The sequence below is a fragment of the Hemiscyllium ocellatum genome, chromosome 36, assembly GCF_020745735.1.
Source record: "Hemiscyllium ocellatum isolate sHemOce1 chromosome 36, sHemOce1.pat.X.cur, whole genome shotgun sequence".
Classification (NCBI taxonomy): Eukaryota; Metazoa; Chordata; class Chondrichthyes; order Orectolobiformes; family Hemiscylliidae; genus Hemiscyllium; species Hemiscyllium ocellatum.
In genome coordinates this window covers 9,984,594-10,006,594 of record NC_083436.1, presented here as the reverse complement: position 1 = coordinate 10,006,594, position 22,001 = coordinate 9,984,594, and the positions used below count along the sequence as shown (strand labels likewise).

Here is a 22,001-nt window from a genome sequence, read left to right as displayed (position 1 = left end):
TTTGCCTACAAACAGTTAAATGTCAATCTTAGTTTTCAGTCCAGGCAGGAAGACTTTGACTGGCCAGGTTATTATGGTGTCAGACATATACTCCAAATCATTAAGGTTCCAAGTAAGAAGGGATGAACTTGCTCCCTTCTTTATTCACTCACTCCCTGGCTGGTTGCAAGAAGGTTTATCTTAATAAGTATTCCTCCCTTGTGGTTGCCTTTCACTTTTCATTCAAGCAATTTAATCAAGCTTTCATGAGCTAACAAGAGAATAAGTTTATTAATTATTAAACATGAAAAAGAATTCACACACCACACATTAGGAATAAGGAGTGAATCCAAGAAAAGTTAAAAGATATATGATTTGTCTGTATGTATTGTGAAGGGAGTAGAACACTAATATTGAAACCCTTGTTTTTGGGATTTGGCTTTGCACTTAGTTGAATTCCATTTGTCTAGTTTCCTTTTGACAGCTGTTGGCTGGAGCACTGTGTGAGAGACTGCTTTTGTCCTGGTTTTTTTCTAACTGACTTGCTGATGAATTGGCTTCTGACATGCAAAGCATAAGCATCACTTTATCTACGAAGTCTTCTACCATGACCTTAACACCATAACAACACTTGAACCCAGACTAGAACACCTCCTTCCACTCGCACATACTGACCAGGACTGCAGTCAGTTTTAAACTCTGCTTTTTTAAATAAGTTTATTCCTGGAAGAGCAAAGCACAAAAATGCCTACAAGAAGTGGCTTTCTGCTCAGAAGGGGGAAAATATTCAGCCTGCTCATTATCTCTTCTAGTTATGGTTCTCTCTGAAGTTTCCTTAACAAATTGACATTCCATGGGTTCCACATGGGACTTTGCTTAACACCAATTAATTTACATTCACACTCCTTTGTTTTAAAGGAATTAAACATTTAAAAATTACTCACAGAATTCTGGAGTTCTGATCCATCATCATTTCAGTTACCATGGAAATGCAGCAGAGACCAACATTCTCCAAGGTCCTTTTTATTGTTTCCCAATGAAAAAGGTGTATTGTAAGAACAAATTGTGCCTACTTGAAATTGGAATTGAATTGGCTTTATTGTCACATGTACTCCAATGAATACAGTGAAACATTTATATGTCGTCACGTACAGTGCCATCTTAAGTACAAAGGTACCTACATACAGTATCGCTGTTCTAAGATCTTAGAAAACAGAGAAATAAAATGTCCAGCATTGTAGAAATAAAAGTCGATAACACACAGATCTTAGGTGTTAATATATGCAGAATGTGAAAAAAGGTGACACTGCGAATCCAATTGACAATTCTAAATTGGTTTCCAGTGTAATTATTATCAATCTGGTTTATTTAATAAATAATGCCCAACAACTAAATTGCAACTAATCGTGGAAATAGTGTTCTGTGAATAGTCATCTTTTAGCAGTCTTTGCTACCAGACACAGCAGTGAAGTATAAATCACCTTCACAAAATGAAATCTTGGCAAGTTAACAGTACATCTTATTAACATTTGCAGCTGAATGAGAATTATCTATCAAACGTCGGAAAATCGTGTCAACAAAGAAAATGTTCAAGTTATTCATGGTCAGCTTTCCATCCTCTTGAGACTAACATTTGCAAAAAAGACGCGAGAACAAGTCTGCTACATAACAGTGAACCATCCAAGAACAACAGCTTCACATCTGCAGAAATGTCGATGTTATCACATCAAGTCTTCAGGGAAGGAGATGGGTCAAAGTATTTAAGAGGACAAGCAAGCATGGCCATCAACAGGACTCGGGAACACAGGGAGGTTGTGGTAAAAAGACTGGAATCTATTATAAAGGGAAAGGAGTTCAATTCCAACTTGTATATTTCAGAAAATAAACTACTCTGGGCTTTGGAGTAAATAAATTATTTTCAGATTATACAAGGCTCTTGGTTTTGTGCATTGGTGCATTGCATGCCAAACAAGCAAGTCATTGGTTAGACCTCAGCTGGGGGCCTGTGCACTATTCTCAACAGAATCTGCTTTAGGGAGAATGTCATGATCACAAAGAAGGGATAGAGAATTTATTATAATGTTACCAAAAGATGAGAGATGTTTGTTACCTGGAGAAATCGGAGTGGAGTCTTTCCTTCTGAGAGAAGCAAAGGATAAGAGGAAACCAAATTGAGGTATTCAAAATTATACAGCATTTTGATTGAGCATTTTTGATACGGACATGCAGCAGGAACAGTTAACTGCCAATCTTAGTTTTCAGTCCCAGCAGGAAGACCCTGATTAGTGCGGATTTAGTATTATGATAAAATCCTAAGGTTCTCCAAATGGTTATGGTTTTGCACGTATGCTCCAAATCAATAAATTTCCAAGTGAGATTGAATGAACAGGCTCCACTTCATGATTCACCTGTCCCCTCGGTTAGTTGAAACAAGGATTATCTTTAAAAGGACTCCCTAGTGGATGCCTTTCTCCCAGAGGCAATACATTTTCAATAAATGGCAAAAAAAAACTGATTCCTCTAGAAGGTAGGTGATTAATCAGAGGTTAAAGATTTAAAATAATTGGCAAAAGACTTAAAGGGGCAATGGTAATTTTTCCATATCGAGGCCTGTAATGATGTGAAATCCAATACATGAAAGGCTGGCAGAAGCATATCCTTTTTGGAAAATTAATTTGAAGATAAGAAGGGAAAAGGTAGGAGTGTATGATTTAATTGAACAGCTCTTTGAAAGAAACTACAGAGGCACAACAGGGCTAAAAGGCTTTCTTTCTGTGCTTTAAGATTATACAACTCAGAAAGTAGAAATGGGCAGTTTGGTTACATAAATCAATAGACTAAGGGAGGTCAGAGAAGAATTTTTCAGCAGTTTTCCTTAATTGACTCAGGATCTACCTGACTTCTCTCAGAATATTACATGGCTTTGAGATGGGGTTGGAAACAAAAAATATCATATTTGTATAGAAGAGGATTGAAGGGTATTTCCTGTCTGTGTACACTCATATTTCCTTATGAAGGTAAGGTTCAAACACTAAGTAAAACAGTGAAAATGCAATACGTTTTTCCACACACAATCTTCTTTAATTGGCAATGTCAACCCAGGTAGGAATAATAGAAACATTCTAATAAGCAAGACAAATTAGACAAAGCAAAGCAAAGCAAAGCAAACTCTTGGAAGGCACAAAGCCCAAAAGAAATTACATAAGATTTAAAAACAAAATTCTGGCATTCACCCTCCTTTTTTTTTAGATTAGATTACTTACAGTGTGGAAACAGGCCCTTCGGCCCAACAAGTCCACATCGACCCACCGAAACGCAACCCACCCATACCCCTACATTTACCCCTTATCTAACACTAAGGGCAATTTGGCATGGCCAATTCACCTGATCCGCACATCTTTGGACTGTGGGAGGAAGCCGGAGCACCCGGAGGAGACCCACGCAGACACGGGGAGAACGTGCAAACTCCACACAGTCAGTTGCCTGAGTCGGGAATTGAACCCGGCTCTCAGGTGCTGTGAGGCAGCAGTGCTAACCACTGTGCCACCATGCCTTTTGCCAAGGTGATCATAGGGTTCCCAACATTTAGAGCATTTTAAGGACAGTAATGAATCACCACACGTGGTTGGTGATAATCAATTCACAGTCAAGAGTGTGGTGCTGGAAAAGCACAGCAGGTCAGGCAGCATCCGAGAAGCATGAGAATTGATATTTCGGGCATAAGCCCTTCATCAGGGATGGATGCCCGAAATGTCCATTCTCCAGCTCCACGGATGCTGTCTTATCTGCTGTGCTTTTCCAGCACTACACTCTCGATTCAGATCTCTTGCATCTGCAATCCTAACTTTCTCCTCGATAATCAATTCACAGGTTGATTGTCACACGTTTCCCCAAATGTAAACAGTAGTTCTTAGTGATCTGCTCCTGGCACATACTTATTTCATTTACTGGCACTCTTAGCAATCAATCTCGTGCCGTTGATACTCACCTGGCCCTCTCAACAGCCAAAGCATCTATTTCATCAAAAAAGAGGACAGAAGGTGCTACGGCTCTGGCCTTCCTAAAGATCTGTGTAAATAAGAACAATGGTTTTTACAATTGGCAATTAACATGTACAAAAGCATAGTAAATTAGTAAATTTTGTGGAACCTTTAGAAAACTTCTAGAACTGTAACAGCATAAAAATATAGTTAGCACACTTGTCAGTGTGTTTCAAACACTGCACAATCCCACTAAAGAGGGTTTATTAAAGATTTGCAAAGAGCTCATGAACTTATGAAGATTTCATAAGTTATAAAGATAACAGAAACAAGTGACTCAATAAGGTCTCATGATACTGTTCATTGCAGTTGACATCACTCAATGACATATTTAGAGAAGGAAAATATCTTCCATATAACCTTCCAGGATGGTGTTATCTCTAGATCGTCAAGCTACCAACTCAAACATTGTAAAAATTACAAGAACTGCAGATGTGGTAAATCAGAAATGAAAATAGAAATTGCTGGAAAATCTCAACACATCTGGCAGCATATGTGGACAGAAAATGACAGTTCATATTTTGGGTCGAGTGACTCTTGTATTATGTGTAATAGCAGACTGGGGTGTGGGAGGTTGGGGAAAGGACATGGGAGAGAGCTCAAGCTCTGAAGTTATTAAACTTGGTATTGAGTCCAGAAGGCTACAGGTTCCCCAAGTGGAAAATGAAGTGTTGAAGCTCTCCCATGTCCTTACCCCAACCCTGACAACCCCAGGCCTTGTTATCACAGTGTCTGCTATCACACACAACCTATTATTAGCCACTACCAGTCCCCATTAATAGCTATTCACTCTCCTAGCGATCATTATCCAATCCTTTGTCTGTCTAACTGTTCTTCTCTCTCGGAACTCTATCCCCACCTATTGATTACTCCCCCATCCCACTCTATCTTCTGCATATAAACCAACATTTTTCTAGCCACCATCAGCATTGACTCGAAACATTAACTGACTTTTCTGCCAGACCTGCTGAACTTTTCCAGAAATTTCTGTTTTCATTTCAAATATTGTAAAGATGAATTTTGTTTTTCCTTTCCCCTTGCACATTTCCTCCTAAACCTCAGGTTGCATATACTTCTACAAGTGATAGTTGGCAACTTATCCAAATAGATGAGATCCAGGACTACACAATGATGGGTCCTGCTTCCAACAAGTTCTCTACACAACCAATATTCATACAGAACATTTCAGCAATTTTTACCTATTGATGGTTACAAGCTGCATTACAATAAGAGATATGGTTTGAACAGAGAGAAAAAAAAAGAGTTCCTGGAAACATAGCATTTACCCCAATCAGAAAGAGTTAGAAGAGCAAATATGTTAGCAAATTGTTGAGAAATGTTGAAACAAATGTACATCAACAGTAAAGGATTTCAATTAACCTAATACTACATGGTAAAGGTTTGAAGGATGCAGAATTTTCCATTGCTCAATCTCAAGTGGTTGAATGGTGTCAATTTTTTTCTTAGAAGGTCATAACCAAATATTTCACCATTCAGATAAGTTAACAAGTAGTGCATCATTGAGAGGTGGTCATCAGTTTGAAGCAATGGTGCAGCATGTATTCCAGTAAGATTAGATTAGATTAGACTTACAGTGTGGAAACAGGCCCTTCGGCCCAACAAGTCCACACCGACCCGCCGAAGCGAAACCCACCCATACCCCTACATTACCCCTTACCTAACACTACGGGCAATTTAGCATGGCCAATTCACCTGAACCGCACATCTTTGGACTGTGGGAGGAAACCGGAGCACCCGGAGGAAACCCACGCAGACACGGGAGAACGTGCAAACTCCACACAGTCAGTCGCCTGAGTCGGGAATTGAACCCGGTCTTCAGGCGCTGTGAGGCAGCAGTGCTAACCACTGTGCCACCGTGCCGCCCACTAAGGACTACTGGATTTCAGGAAAATGTGTTGGTTTTTATTTTGAGGATCTGTATTAATGGGCATGCTCCTTTAGCAGTCAGCTGTTGCCTTCTTTGAGGAGAATCTTATCCCTGTGGACATCAGGTTTTTCAAAGCATGCTAGCACAGGAAGATACTCACTTCGAGCTGGTGCCAACATCTCAGAAACAACTCTCATGACTTTCCAAAGGTGAATGTCTCACCCATTTTCACGATCACTTCTGAGTCAGCTAGAGCATCAGAACTTGGTTGTTGGGTAGGCCGGGACAAATGAAGCAGAGCATACCGTGGAGGCTCTCATGTCCCAGGTGATGTCTACCAGTTTATCTATAGGATTCACTTTCATCTTGACTTTGGTTCTAGTACATTGGTGATATTGCAAGCCGGTCAGTATAGTCAAGAATAATGCCAAAGTGATTTTAAGTGTTGGAAAGCTCAGCAAGTCTAGCAACACCTGTGCAGACAGAAACAGAGTAACATTTCGAGTGCAGGTGACTCTTCTTCTGAGCCCTTCTGATGCAAAGGTATTTTGGTGTTGAGTCATGAATGAGCGATCGACCACAGAACTGGATACAAAATTTTATCATGGCCTTTTAAGTTATTAAAATTGCAACACTGGCATCTACCACACAACGTGGAAATTGCCCAGGTATGCCTTGCACACAAAACGCAGGACAAATCTAATCCAGCCAAATATTGCCACATTAGTGTACCTCAATCATCAGTAAAGAAACATGTCATCAAAAATGCTCTCAAGGAAACCTTGCGTAGCAATCACCTGCTCAGTGACACTTAGTTTAGGTTCCACCGTGGTCACTCAGTTCCTCATTACAGCCTTGGTTCAAACATGGGCTGAAGAGGTTAATTCCAGAGGTTTACGTGAGAATGATTACTCTTGACATCAAGCAGCATGTAGCCAGCTTTGACAGCAAGGAATCCTGGAAAACTGGAATGGAGGGAAAACTCTCCATTGGTCAGAGTCATATGTAGCACAAAGATAGATGGCCGTGGTTACTGGACATGAGTCATCACATCCAGCTCCAGGACATCTTTGCAGGAGTTCCTCAGTGGACTGTCCGAAGCCCAACCCTCCTCAGGTGCTTATTCATAACCTTCTCTCCATTCTGAAGTCAGAAATGGGATGCTTGCTGACAACTGCACAAATGTTCAGCACCATATGCAACTCTGCAGATACTGAGGAAATCTATGCCCAAATGCAGGAAAATTTGGACAATATCCAGGCTTAGGATTAGGCTGATAAGTAGAAGTAACATTCGCACCTCACAAATACCATCTCCAACAGAGAATCTAAACACCTCCCTTTGACATTAAATGGAATCACCATCACTGAATACCCTATCAACTTCCTAGGGATAACTACTGAGCACGAATTTAATTGGACTAACTACAGTCCATTCTGATACAATGCAATAGTTCAGTTCCCATGCGATCCCGCATTATAAGAAAATTGCAAAATAGCAATGTCATTTAAACTAATGGGGCCAGAATTGCTTTATACTCAATACAGGTAAGGAAAGATCGCATTCTGCAAATCATGGTCTAAATTCTTCAATCGTGTTATCGCCAAGACATGCTGAAAAACCAACTGTACATAACTACTGGGGCTACAACAGCAGATTAGAGATTGGGAGTCCAACTAACATCCTGACACCCCAAAGCTTGTCCACAAGCTACAAGGCACAAGTCAGGAGTGTCACTGAATACTCCACATTTGCCTGGATGAGTGTAGCTCTAACAACACCAAGAAACTAGACACCATAGCTGGACACTACAGCCTGCTTGACTGACATGATATCCACAAATATTTCCTGTGTCTACTTTCACTCAGTAGCAGCAGTGCAATACCATCTACAAGGTACACTGCAGGAATTCACAAAGGTTCTTTAGACCGCACTTCTCAAACACACGACCACAACAGAAGGACAAGGGGAGCAGATATATGGGAACACCACTACCTGCAGGATACCCTCCAAGTCACTCACCATCCAGACTTGGAAATATGTTGCCATTTCATCAGGGTCATTGGGTCAAAACCTTGGAACTCCCTCACCAATAGCATTATGGGTTTAACTATACGAATTGACTACAAAGATTAAAAAAGACAACTTACTGCTACCTTCATAAAAGCAATTAGGGATAGGCAATAAGTGCTGGCCCAGCCAGTGATACCCACACTCCAAGAATGAATTAAACATAGTGGATTACTGAAAGAACAGTTTTGATAGTGGTTGATCAAAGTATCCTTCTATTAAAGCATACCCAGAGAAAACATATCTTCAGTGAACATTTTCTCAACAACATGTAGTTTTCAGCCTAGCAAGCCAGGATCGAAACCATAAGCATGTGTGAAGAAGCATGGCTTTGTGGGCAAGAGGTTGCTGGTGAAGAGGGTTGGTGCATGAACTGGTACCTGTTAAAGTAAACGTTTTGCTAGTTTTGGTTGACTTGAACTCCAAGGTCCATACAAACTATCAGATACTAACTGTGAAATTGATTAGTTGTAGAGTTTTCATACAGATGATTTTAAGAGAGTGCTTCAGTGAAATGTTTGTGCACTGCACTGTGTCAATACACAGATTAAGTCAACAAAGGTGGTCCCTGTCTTCAGGCCTTTCTGGAAAATAGCTTCAATGTGAGGTCTGTGTCAGGAGCTGATTGGAGCAGCTGCAATCTGTGCATAACCCTGCCTATTAGGCGAGGATTAAGGTTGGACTGTTTCCAGGGTGGAATGTAGTCTGTTTAGCAGAATGCATTCCAAGATGTTGTATTTAATTAACAGTTGGGTGAAAGGATGGCAAACTTCATGGGTTAGCGGGTGCTGCTCCTGACTTGGCAATGACCACTATCTTGGATTGATGCAAGATGTTTGGAGTAGTACCTATTCTGTGGGAGGTAATGCTGTGTAGGTTTCTTGCCCACTCACCAGGGTCCACTTCCTCATACTCAGAACCAAACTTGAATTTTATAAGCAAAGTATTTGCCAACTATTCAATATTGTTGAAGTAAAACATTCTGATGTTATTTCCCAAGGTCTATTTTTGTGTTAGAAGTGAATGGGGTTACCACTGAAGAATAGAAGGCTCTCCTTTTTCAGACAGATATTTAGAAAATCAGTCAGCATTATTTTAATCCTGTATATAGCTGTAGTGGTTCTGTTCGCCGAGCTGGAAGTTTTTGTTGCAAACGTTTCGTCCCCTGGCTAGGAGACATCATCAGTGCTCTGGAGCCTCCTGCGAAGCGCTTCTTTGATGTTTCTTCTGCCATTTATAGTGGTCTGTCCTTGCCGCTTCCAGGTGTCAATTTCAGCTGTCCGCTGTAGTGATTGGTATATTGGGTCCAGGTCGATGTGTCTGTTGATGGAGTTTGTGGATGAATGCCATGCCTCTAGGAATTCCCTGGCTGTTCTCTGTCTGGCTTGCCCAAGGATAGTAGTGTTTTCCCAGTCGAATTCATGTTGCTTGTTGTCTGAGTGTGTGGCTACTAGGGATAGCTGGTCGGGATAGGGATTACTAGGGAAAAGCACAACACCTACCAAATGAAGGATTCGGACCCCACACCACAACTCACCAATAGAATAAATAACACACTAAGGAATCTACAAAAAAACGGACAGATAACCAAAGTGGACCTACGAAGAATGAAACCGGAAAGCAACAATACCCCCAGATTCTATGGACTACCCAAAGTACACAAACCAGACATCCCACTCAGACCCATAGTATCACTACCAGGGACACCAGCATACAAACTGGCCAAAGAACTACAACAGAAACTGAAACACCTGGTCAGCGGATCCAAACACTCCATACAATCAACACAGGAATTATTGGACGCCATCAGGAATACACACATAGACAAAGAAGAAACCATGATCTCAATCGACGTGACGGCACTGTTCACTTCGATTGACAAAACCCTAGCCAGAGAAACAATAGCCAACCTACTGGACATACATAACAGAAACCAGGAGGCGGAACCTATCAACAAAGACGGCATACTTAAACTACTGGACTTATGCCTCACTACACACTTTACATTCAACAATCAGATATACGAACAAATCAACGGAACACCCATGGGATCACCAATCTCGGGATTCATAGCAGAGGCAGTTATGCAAAGGTGGGAACAAACAGCCATACCACAAATTCAACCCAAACTCTGGGTCAGATATGTCGATGACACTTTTGTAATCATCAAAAACACGGAAATAGAAAAAACACACCGGATCATCAACGCCACACTCACAGGAATCCGATTCACGAGAGAAGTAGAAAAGGATAGCCAACTCCCATTCCTAGACGTGATAGTACAGAGAACACTGAACGGAGAATTCACCACAAGGGTACACAGGAAACCAACACACAGAGACCAAGTCCTAAACTATGAAAGTAACCACCCCAACACACACAAACGAAGCTGCATCAGGACACTGTTCAAAAGAGCTACAACACACTGCAGTACACCAGAACTGCAAAAAGAGGAAGAGGAACACCTATACAAGGTATTCGCCAAAAACGGATACCCGCGCAACTTTATCAACAGATGCCTAAGAGATAGACCACGGAACGAGGACATGCCACAACCAAAAGGACTAGCCACACTACCATACATCAGGAGCGTTTCAGAACTGACAGCCAGACTACTGCGACCCCTAGGACTCATAACGGCACACAAACCAACAGCCACGCTCAGACAACAACTTACTAGAACAAAGGAGCCAATACCCAACATGAGCAAAACTAATGTAGTTTATAAAATACCATGCAAGGACTGCACAAAACACTATGTAGGACAAACAGGAAGACAGCTAACAATCCGCATACATGAACACCAACTAGCCACGAAACGACACGACCAGCTATCCCTAGTAGCCACACACTCAGACAACAAGCAACATGAATTCGACTGGGAAAACACTACTATCATAGGGCAAGCCAGACAGAGAACAGCCAGGGAATTCCTAGAGGCATGGCATTCATCCACAAACTCCATCAACAGACACATCGACCTGGACCCAATATACCAATCACTACAGCGGACAGCTGAAACTGACACCCGGAAGCGGCAAGGACAGACCACTATAAATGGCGGAAGAAACATCAAAGAAGCGCTTCGCAGGAGGCTCCAGAGCACTGATGATGTCTCCTAGCCAGGGGACGAAACGTTTGCAACAAAAACTTCCAGCTCGGCGAACAGAACCACTACAACAAGCACCCGAGCTACAAATCTTCGCACAAACTTTGAACCTGTATATAGCTATTGATTTTAATTTGATAAAAAAACTTCAAACAGCAAATCTATAGGCTACAACAAGTAGATTTAACTTGAATATTGAATAATTACAAGTCTACATCTAAACAAGCATGAACCACAAATTCACAAGAACACTGCACACGGTGCCAAAGCAATAATTTTCTTTTTCTCATCACACATATTTGTGGTCTCTCTATGTAAGACTATCAGTTATATTGCAAACTGAGATCAATTTGGGTACAAAGCCTCATGCAGACTAGAAACGCCAACTCAATTAACAGAGTAAGACAAAGTACAGTTTTGATTCAACAATACGCTCAATTGAATCTCACATTCGAGGTATTCTAACTTATTGCATCTTCTCTTTTTCAGTGTACATATATGAGATCATAAATTGAACAAATGACACAAGAGGATAACGAAGGCATTTAACATCATTGCAGTATTGCTTATGAAACCCCAACATACAGTGCCAGTACTGAAAGACACAGATTTAATATTTCAGTCTGCTCAGTTTTCTCATTTTAACTCTGCTGGGCTGACAATGGAGGTCAAGTGTTTCCTTACCATTCCTCAAAAATGTAGCAGCAATTACATTTCCCATCTTAAACTACTCTGATGTCAAGAAACCAGATAAGCTGGGCAATTTAAATAATTAAAATTAAGTTATATCCAACTATCTCACTTTTTCCTTTTGTTTCCATATTCATCTACTGTTTAAAGTACAAGGAGAACACCCACAGTAAAGCATGCAGGTCTTCCTTTAAGTTTATAGATTGGCAATGACAATGGCAACAGCACTCGCTAAGCAATGTAAGTTTGAGACAAAATCAGAGGGCCAGTGGGGGAGGTCAGAGAGGATGGCATTGTTGGCTTCCCATGCAGTCAGGTAAAATCTGCTGGAAGTGAGCTCCTTGGCCAGAATAGGCCCAACAGGCAAATTTAAGGTTAATTCAGGACATTTTTTCCCTCTCCGCCAAGAGTGCTCCTATAAGCATCAAAGGAATTCAGATCCACCTTGAACCTCATTCGTTCTTTCAGCCAACCCCTCCTTTTTCATTATCAAAGCCAATCACAGCAATGAGTCCCTGACTATTGAGTGGCCTCCAGATGCTTATTTGTGATCCCACTGGCTAACGAACTGCTGGGTGGGACACTGCATCATTTGAATTAAAGGGACCATGCCACTGAGAAAAATCAGGAAAGGGGAAAATATGTTGAAAAATATATGTTCAGTATTGCATGCATTAGAAGTTAATAATTTTAGTAAGGAAGCTTTAAAAATATGCTATTTATAATTTACAGATTTAGTTTAAAGGTACTACAAAATGTTGTCATATTCATCCTGCTTTTGTATTGTATTGGCCATCAGAAGTAGATTAGATTCCCTGCAGTGCGGAAACAGGCCCTTCGGCCCAACAAGTCCACACCGACCCTCCGAAAATTAACTCACCCAGACACATTCCCCTAGTAATGCACCTATCACGATGGGCAATTTAGCATGGCCAATTCACCTGTCCTGCATATCTTTGGACTTCAGTTCATTACACTGACAAGTGCTTTGAAGTAATTTTTGTTATTAAACTTAAAATCATTCAGCCAAGCAACAAGTAACACAAATGTGAAGTACAAGCATTCTTATCCAACCTACCTCTCTCACAGCACGCTCAGACTCTCCAACGTATTTACTCATCAGTTCTGGTCCCTAAATAATAAAAACTTGAAGTTAGTTATTTAATGATAGTGTGAAAAGAGGTATCAAAGGCTCTGAACAAAATAACCAACAATAACAATAAAACATTATAAATAAGTTAAGATGATGTCCTTTTTTGACCAAAATACAATAACTCCTCCAATATTTTGTCAGAATACTTAACACCACCCAAAATAGACTGGGGCAATAGGCGAACCCACTCCTGAAATCCCCAAATAGCTCTGAAAAGTTCATTCGCAAGGGTGACCAGGGAAAAGTCATCCGCCCCTCTGTTAGGTTCAATGGAAGGAAATGGTGAGGAGATTCTCCCCCAGTCAGATGGCAGGGAGGTGAGAGGGAGAGGGAGAAGGAGAAGGAAAATGCATACGGGGGTGGACATTCCGTGGACGGGTGGGGGGACAAGGAGTCTGCAGAGGCAGGGAAGACAGCGGGAGAAGGTAAAGAAGAGAGAACAGTCATAAATCTATCAACGAAGGAAAATCAGCTAAAGAGGAGCTGGGAAAACTTGAAATCCCCAAGATAATGTATTACTTGCAATTTAATGTAAAAATCTAGTTTATTAAAACAAATATTTAAGAACTACTACGTGTGAAAAATTCAGATGCCATTACAATGAACATTGTGTCATTGTTATATTTAAATCTGAGATACAGTGAAAATGATTAAAGGATTAAAAACTTTCCTACTTTGTGAATGAGGTAGAAATGCAAAAGCGACAACCTCACCAATTAATAAGGTGCATTTAGAATGATAGCTTTTTGTGTGTAGAAGTACTTCAGTTATTTATAAAAACATTTTTGTGACTAAATTATACTTGTTATCATATGCCACTTTAAAGGAAAGAATGCTTTCTTCAACTGCTGTAGTTTTAAACTTAATTACTGAAGATATTGAAGAATTATTCAAAAGTGCTCAAAAAGTCCAAATGCCTCATACAAATGATGTTATGTGACTGCATCATCTAAGACAGTTTGTCAATATGAAAAAAACACCCAAAATCAAAAATCAGCCCTCAAAAAAATAAATATTTTGTGACCTGATACCCTATCCTGCAGTTCTACTCTCAATTATACCAAGTTGCTTATAGAAATGTTGGCATGGTTCCAGCCATTCTGAAATACCTGCCCTTCAACGAGTGCACATGATGCTTGGCAGTTCCTCAACTGAGCTATTCAAAGTATTTTAAACGATACTTCTTCAAGCACATTGTTGCTAGTCACTGAAGTACTTGAATAAGTCAGCCATGTATCATTTTCATGGTTTTACATAGTACAATACAGCACTCGATGTTGTGCCGACCTTTTATCCTACTCTAAGATCAAACAGTCCTACAAACCCTTCGTTTTACGCTCCATGTGCCTCTCCAAGAGTCGGTTAAAATGTCCCTAAATGTATCTGACCCTACCACCACCGCTGGCAGTGTATTTAATGTACCCACCACTTTATTTGTAAAGAACTGACCTCTGACATCTCTCCTAAACCTTCCTCCAATCACCTTAAAATTATGCCCCCTTGTGATAGCCACTTCTATTCTGGGAAAAAAGTCTCTGCCAAATTTCCACGTATCCCATGCCTCCTTACTTTCTGAATGAGCCTACCACAGGGAACCTTATCAACCACCTTGTTAAAATCCATGGACACCATTTCCACTGCTCTACCTTCAAAGTATTTTGTCACATCCTCGAAGAATTCAATAAGGCTTTTGAGGCATGACCGGCCCCTTACAAAGCCATGCTATCTCCAATCAAATTATGGTGTCCCAAGTAATCATAAATCTGGTCTCTCCGAATCCTCTCCAATCATTTGCCTATCACAGACGTATGACTGACTGGTCTGTAATTCCCAGGATTATCCCTATTCCCTTTCTTGAACAAGGGAATAATATTTGCCACCTTCCAATCATCTCAAGTACACATACAGGACCATCCTACTGAATTTCAATTCATAGGCTAATCACCTTATCCCAAGGATTCGTCTTGTGATTTTTTTTTACATTCCTACCACTAAGTAATTTCTTCCTTAGTAAGGAGACCAAAATGTACAGAATGCTTCAGGTATGGCCTCACCGAGTTTCCATATAAGTACCGTAAAATAATTTCACTGTTACTCACCAACTCCTCTGTTAATACAAGCTAATGCATCATTTAGTTTACATCTACATGTCAACTTTGGTTTGTGTACAGGTGCCTCTGAAGTTCCACATTGCCCAGACTTTCACCATTTAAAAAGTATTATTCTTTACTATTTGCCATCTAGAATGCATAATTTTTCTTTTTCCAATATTACCATCTATTTGCCATGATCTTACCCAGTCCATTTCCCTTTGCAGATATTTGCATCTTCCTCACTGCTCACTTTCCCCATTTAACTAGGTATCATCAGCAAACTTTGATTCATTCTACTCAGCACCCTCAAAGTCATTAATATCAACTGTATGCTCAAGAAATGATCTTTGGTGGTACGCCACAAGTTATAGCTGGTTGTGGAAAACAAACAAACTTTCCCATTTTCGGTTGAAGCATTCTGTTGAGTAGGGTTCATAGTGCCTGATCTGCCATGTCTCACAGTGACTTGTCTCACATATTCTCCTCTTTTTCATCTCATTAATTACATGCTGGGTACTTTCTCACACTTCTTATGCAGTCACACCATAGGAGAGGTGGAGATGCTCACCACTGCTGAGTCTTTCCAGCATTTACACCACTAGCAATATATTTAAAGAGTAGCTGCACACAATTTCAGACACGAATGACAGGAAGTGGCCCTCATATTATGCTGTCCCATCATCACTGATGAAACAACAAATTAGCTTCCTTTTTACCGAAAGGCCTACTGATACTATTGTTTGACTATTAATCTAGATCCAGGTAATGCTCTGGGGACTGGGGCTCGAATCCCACCAAGGCAGATGGTGCAATTTGAATTCAATAATAATTTGGAAATAAGAGTTTCATGATATCATGGAACTACAGTCGATTATCAAGGAAAATGCCATCCGATTCTCTTTAGGGAAAGAAATTTCCAACCCTTACCTGGTCTGCCCTACATGTGACTCCAGTCCACAGCAATATGGATTCCCTCCTGAGCAAGTAAGGATGTGCACTAAATACTGACCCAACCAGTGACCCCTACTTCACATGAATGAATAAAAAAAGATTTAGCATCTATTATCGTAATTAGATATAAACATATAACTCTCACTGTGCACACATCATTTCTATTCAATAGCTCTCACCTCTCTGATCTTCCTGAACTACTAACCTTCCTATCATCCATGCTTCCTAATCAGTAGGACAATTGTGATGATGCTGTCACTTTAAAAAGGTTATTTTGTCCTTGATCTTTTTTCAAGAGAGGTCGTAAAGGCAGAGATGCTGAAAAGTCTACTCTAACAATGGCAGAGGAATGGCCAGTTCTCCCAGTTCAGTTTCTTTCTAGCTTGGCTTAGTTTTAGCAGGCATTCAGAAGCTGTTGCAATGGAAAAGGTTCCAGGCTTCAGCAGGTGATCCTTGGCTGACTTCTTTCTGAAATCTCTCCTGCCTGTAAGAACTTGTGTTTGAATATATCTTATGCCAAGGGGTGTGTTTATAGGATGTTGTGGTAATTGGAATAGCTCCTTAGTTAAGTTGTGATAGAGTTGATTGAGTTTTCAAATAGTTAAGCTATCCTAAATTCTGTTTTGTTTTGTTCGCGTTTCAACTGTAGTATACAAATAAATTCTGTTTTGCTTAAAGCCAAGTGGTTTGACCAGCTGCATCATGTCTGGAGCATCCACTTCACATCTTCCTTGAAAAGAAGAAAAAAAGCTCGGGCCTAGGCTACCTTCTTGAAATACTTTGAGGGACTCTGGCCTGGCACATAACACACTTCACCATCTCTCCTCCATTCGCACCATATGCTCTTCCAACCACTTTCATCATCTTCAATCCTGTTGTTTGTCTCATTTCAGGAGAACTGGCTCACCCCACTGAAATAACACCTCTATATAATCCTGACTGAATTCCTATACTGGTACCACTTGATCTGGAGTACTGACTCTGGCACAATCCCTGATTGCAAATATAGGGATCCTGAGACTCTTGCAGGTGCAAGCACCTAACTGACTGGTGTACATTCTGAACTGGAACAGACCAACCCTTTGACAGACTTTGGCAGTAAACCTGACTGATTATAATCCACCTTAACACCTCTGGGGACTGCTCCCCTTTAATTATCAGAAATGGCTATTTGATTGAAGCACATGCCACATGTTTGACATGTAGGCACATTCTATAGGTATGACATGGATGTAAACATATTGGCATACATAGACAAGTTCATCTCCTTGACTGTTCAGTGCTTTCAGTTTGTGACAAGCTGTGGGTGCTAAAAAGCAATACCAGCCCTTCAGCACTGAAGATCTTATGCAATAAGTGAAAATGGAAGCCAAGAAGTTAGCAGCCTCCAAAGAAGCAGTAAATTGACTGAGCAATAAGAATTAAGTTAAGAGCCACAAAATGTTATTTATATGCATAATCTGCATGTATGTCCCTGTATGCAAAATTACCTGGCAGAAGTGTGCAAGTTGAACTCCAAAGCAAAGACTTGAAGGGTTGAATTGGTGTAATAGTTTTACCGAGAACAAGCATGATGATATAAGAGGCTGCTGGCTTGCTCATGATAATGTACGTGGACAAATGTAGGAGGAAGCCATGGGACTACATGATGCAGAGATGCTGTTGTCAAAATAGAGTTGAATGAAGACTGGGACAAGCAAGTAGGGAGTTGCACTTGACATGTAACTGCTCTGATTTACCAGTTGCGAATTTGCACCATCTAGTTTCTCAAAGAAGGGGAGGAGAATTGGCAGTGGCATAGAAATTAGGTGAGTTCGGCTAATAATTCAAGATGACAGCATGCAGGCTCCTGCCCAGAGCACATCTGCTCCATCTGCTTTTACTTTTTTTTTCTTCCTTTGCAGCTTTCTTTTTCTTACTTTAAACCACTTATCTTCTATGGAGAGAGCCAGCCAGCGTGGGGGACAGTGAGACAGCTTGGAGGACAGCAAGCCCAGTGTAGAGGAGAGCAAGCTCATTGTAGAAGACAGCAAGCTCAGCACAGGGGAGATTGAACCTAACACGGAGGAGATCGAAACCTTGTGCAGAGTGTGAACCCAGCGTGGCTGTGCAGTTAAGGAGGACTGTAATGTTGAACTTTCAACTGTAATTCCTTATTCTTCTATTTTGTACCAAGATTTTGTATCTTGGTACTTTGTATCTAATATGGCATCGAGAATGGTGACATTGCACACTTTTCACTATATTCCTGCATCCCCGTACTTGACTACATGTGACAATGAAATCTAATTCTAACTCTAATGAGCTGCAAATAAAGAGTAATTAAAGCTCAACAGTGAGATTCTGAAGTCACCATTTAAGGCTTAAGGAAAAATAAAATTGACAACTTTTTCTTGATATCAAGATTCTGAATTTCTCATTCTTGCGATATTTTCTCAAGTTCTCACCATTGCTTACTCCTCCAGGGATCTTCCTATCTATAATGTACTTTGCCATTTCTGCCCTCTTATACATTTTAATCACTCAATCACTGACAACTGTGTTTGCAGATGCAAATTCTTTAAGCTCTAGAATGCCACCACTAAACTTCTCAGTATTTCTGCGATTATCCATTAAGATGGACTTAAAAGTTCATACAAATTGTAAATAAAAACGCTCAAGATAATTTTGCTTTACTGGTGTCTGAAGCAGGAAGAAACTTAGGAAGGACACTTGACAAAATCATTTCTATTTTGCAAATATTATTCGCGCTGTTTGAAATCCATTTTGATGGACAGATAAAACCTAGGTTTAACATTTAATTTTCAGTTTTGAAGCTCTGTTAATGCAGTATGGAAATGTCAACGAGGTTATGTATTAAGGTCCATGGAGTTTCTTCATTGCAAATGAAATGACAGTGCCATAAATGAGCCAAATTCATGTACTGAAAACTGGGAGATTGATTATTTTCCAAAATCCTAAGCTAAAATACCATTTGGTGACACTGTAACTGTATTCCTCTTGCACATCCTTAAACAGAAAAGCCACTCATGTATGATGGGAGAATGCAAGACAAGCTGGGAGTAAAGGTATGGGAGGGTAACTCCTTATTTAATTTCCCATGACATCAAGTCCCCTTATTTTTACTTAAATATATCTGGAGCAGTTCCCAGATATCCTGTATTGTGAACTCATTTTGTTCCACCTGCAGGACATCTGGAGAGAGCAATTTAATCTTAAACGTATCCGTGTATTCACAGAGGAAAACAAGAGTAATCCTCTTAGGAGGTGGAGAAGGGCATAATGGCAACTGTTCAAATTAGGGGAAAATAAGTTGCCACAAAATTGAGCTGAACAGATGTTGATTTAACATGCAGCTGTGCAAATTGGATAAGGACTACAACATGCTGAGGAATTCTGTGGGGAATAAGTTAAGGTAAGTGCAGTAAACAGTTATTAAATCATTGTTACAATATCAGAGGCATCAGTTCACTGAGGCAAACCACGAGGCAAATTCCAGAATGTAAATACCTCAATCTTACCACCCATATCTAGTAGTTAAGATGCAACAGAAGATTGCACTAATATTTGTGTGTTGGTAATATAAAAAAGATCAGTCATGTCTATTAAAACTTTGACTGTAATAACCAATTTGTGGATTTGAGCAAAGTAACATAATTTTGAAGATTTTCAGAAATGCTAAAGCAACACAAGATGACTTATGTCGTGGAATTATATCTTTTTCAACATTTGACATTAGTGTGATCACTAAGAAATCTCAAGGTAAAGTTCCAAAATAGTAGAACCTTGTTTTAATCCCCATTTTATTGTTGGCAAGCACAGGTTTACGTTATCACAATTCCTGGCTAAACTCCATTCTTTGCTAATCATAAATGAGTGAAGAATTTTGAGAGATTTCTCCTGACTAATTTTCCATCCTAGTCATTAATGTGACTGATGAAATGGTAACTCAAAAAACAGTCTCTCAGTCTTGATGTTCGGAAACAAATCTGCCAGCTGCTAGTTATTGCAGTACCAGGCTCCTAACTGTTATAATGAGGACATAAATTTATTCTTTTGAATATTTTCATTATGAAACAAGCTGCAAGCAGCAGCCATCAAGATCACTAGTAATGCATAATCATTTGTTCCCTAAAGTTTTTTATTTTATGCCGAATTATTAACTTGGGGAGACAGTGATACAATGATAATGTCAGTGGACTAGAAATCCATTGCCCCACACTAATGTTACGGTGAAATGGGCTTGAAACCCAAAGCTGTTGATGAAATTTGAATTCAACAAACTCTGGAATTGAAAAGTTTGTTTCATTCACTAATGTGCTTTAGGGGAAGGAAATCTGGCATCTTTACTTGGTCTCATCTTCAGTGACTCCAGACCCACAGCAATGTGACTGGATCTTAAATACCCTTTAAAATAGTCCATCAAGTCACTCTGTTGTATTAAAATTGCCACAAAGTCTCAAGAAAGGAATGAAACAAGGTTAATCATCCGGCTTGATCCCAGGCACCAGAAACAATCATAGCAAACCCAGCCTATCGATCTTGTAAAATCCTCAATATCAACATTTCGGGACTAGCGCCAAAATTGAGACAGCAGACCCTGCCTCCCATTCTGCCAAGGACATGCAGGTCCTGGGTCTCCTCCATCACCAAACCCTAACCACACAATGCCTGCAGGAAGAATGCCTCATCTTCCATTTTGGGACACTATATCCACACAGGATCAATGTGGATTGCACCAGTTTCCCCATTTCCCCTGTCCCCCACCTTATCCCAGTCCCAAGTTTCCAACTCGGCACTGCCCTCTTGAACAGTCCTACTTGCCCATCTTTGTTCCTACCCTCTGCTTGACCCTCCTCTCTGATCTATCATTTTCACCCCACCTATCGCATTCCCAGCTAGCTTCCCCCCACCGAGCCCCCCCCTCCCATTTATCTCTCAGCCCCTTGGTTCACAAGCCTCATTCCTGATGAAGGGCTTATACCCGAAACATCAATTCTCCTGCTCTTTGGATGCTGCCTGACAGGCTGTGCTTTTCCAGCACCACACTCTTCAACTCTGATCTCCAGCATCTGCAGTCTTCACTTTCTTAAAGCAGACTCATAGACCCATCAAGGAACAGCCTGACACTGTCATTCTCATGGCATCATCCTCAATAATGGGGGAGCCGAGCTCCCCCAAAAGACATGGCAGAAGCAATTAAATCCAACTTCAGCCAGAAGTGCTGTGTAAGTGACTCTTCATGACTGTCTCCTGGAAATCCCTGGTGTCATTGAAGCCAGTCTTCAAACAATTTGAATCACTCCACATGATATTGTAAAACAGGAAGGCACCGGCAAAAACTTTGGGCCCTGACAATTATATGGCAATAAATCCTGAAGAAGACATATGCTCCAAAACAAATTGCACCCCCATTCAAGCTGTTAGAGTGCAGCTTCAACACTATGTATAACTATGTGGAAAATTGCCCGGGTATGTCCTCCTCACAAAACCAGGACAAATCCAAAGTGGCCAATTACCATCCAATCAGTCTACCCTCAACCATCAGCAAAGAGATGGAAAGGTTTGTCAATAGTGCTGTCAGCAACACTTGCAAAGGAATAATTTGTTCATGATCAGTTTGAATTTTGCCAGAACAACTCAGTTTCTAACTTGATCCGAACACCAGCAAGAAGGCTGAACTCCAGACAGGAGTCAAGAGTGTCCGCCCTTGACATTAAAGCTCATTAACCTAGTATGTTATTAAGGAACCTCAGTAAAACTAAGGAATCATGGGAATCAGGGAAAACACTCTCTGATGGTTGGAATTAAAGGAAAACAGTTGGAGGTCAATCTCAGACCATGAATATCCCTGCAGAAGTTCCTTAGGACACTGTCTGAAGCTCAACCATCAACTCTATCAATGACCTTCCCCCCATCATAAAGTCAAAAGCACAGCACAATGCTCAACACATCTGGAAGCACTCACATACTGAAACATTTTTTTTAAAACTGGGTTAGAAATAGTCAAAATTTTGAGATGACTGGA

General features: G+C 40.5%; 1 protein-coding gene across 5 annotated transcripts in view; it reads right to left on the bottom strand.

Annotated features, from left to right (window-relative positions):
- The window catches only part of afg2a (AFG2 AAA ATPase homolog A), a 557,175-nt gene that overhangs the window by 439,544 nt on the left and 95,630 nt on the right, over window positions 1–22,001 (bottom strand). For 4 of the 5 annotated variants that reach the window (XM_060851665.1, XM_060851664.1, XM_060851666.1 and 1 more), the window contains 2 exons: window positions 12,855–12,908; window positions 3,968–4,047 (listed from right to left, as the gene is read on the bottom strand). In XM_060851665.1, the coding sequence (XP_060707648.1) occupies window positions 3,968–4,047; window positions 12,855–12,908 (134 nt within the window). Of the gene's footprint in view, window positions 1–1,728; window positions 1,813–3,967; window positions 4,048–12,854; window positions 12,909–22,001 lie in introns of those variants that run through there. The other variant, XM_060851668.1, reaches the window with a different exon arrangement.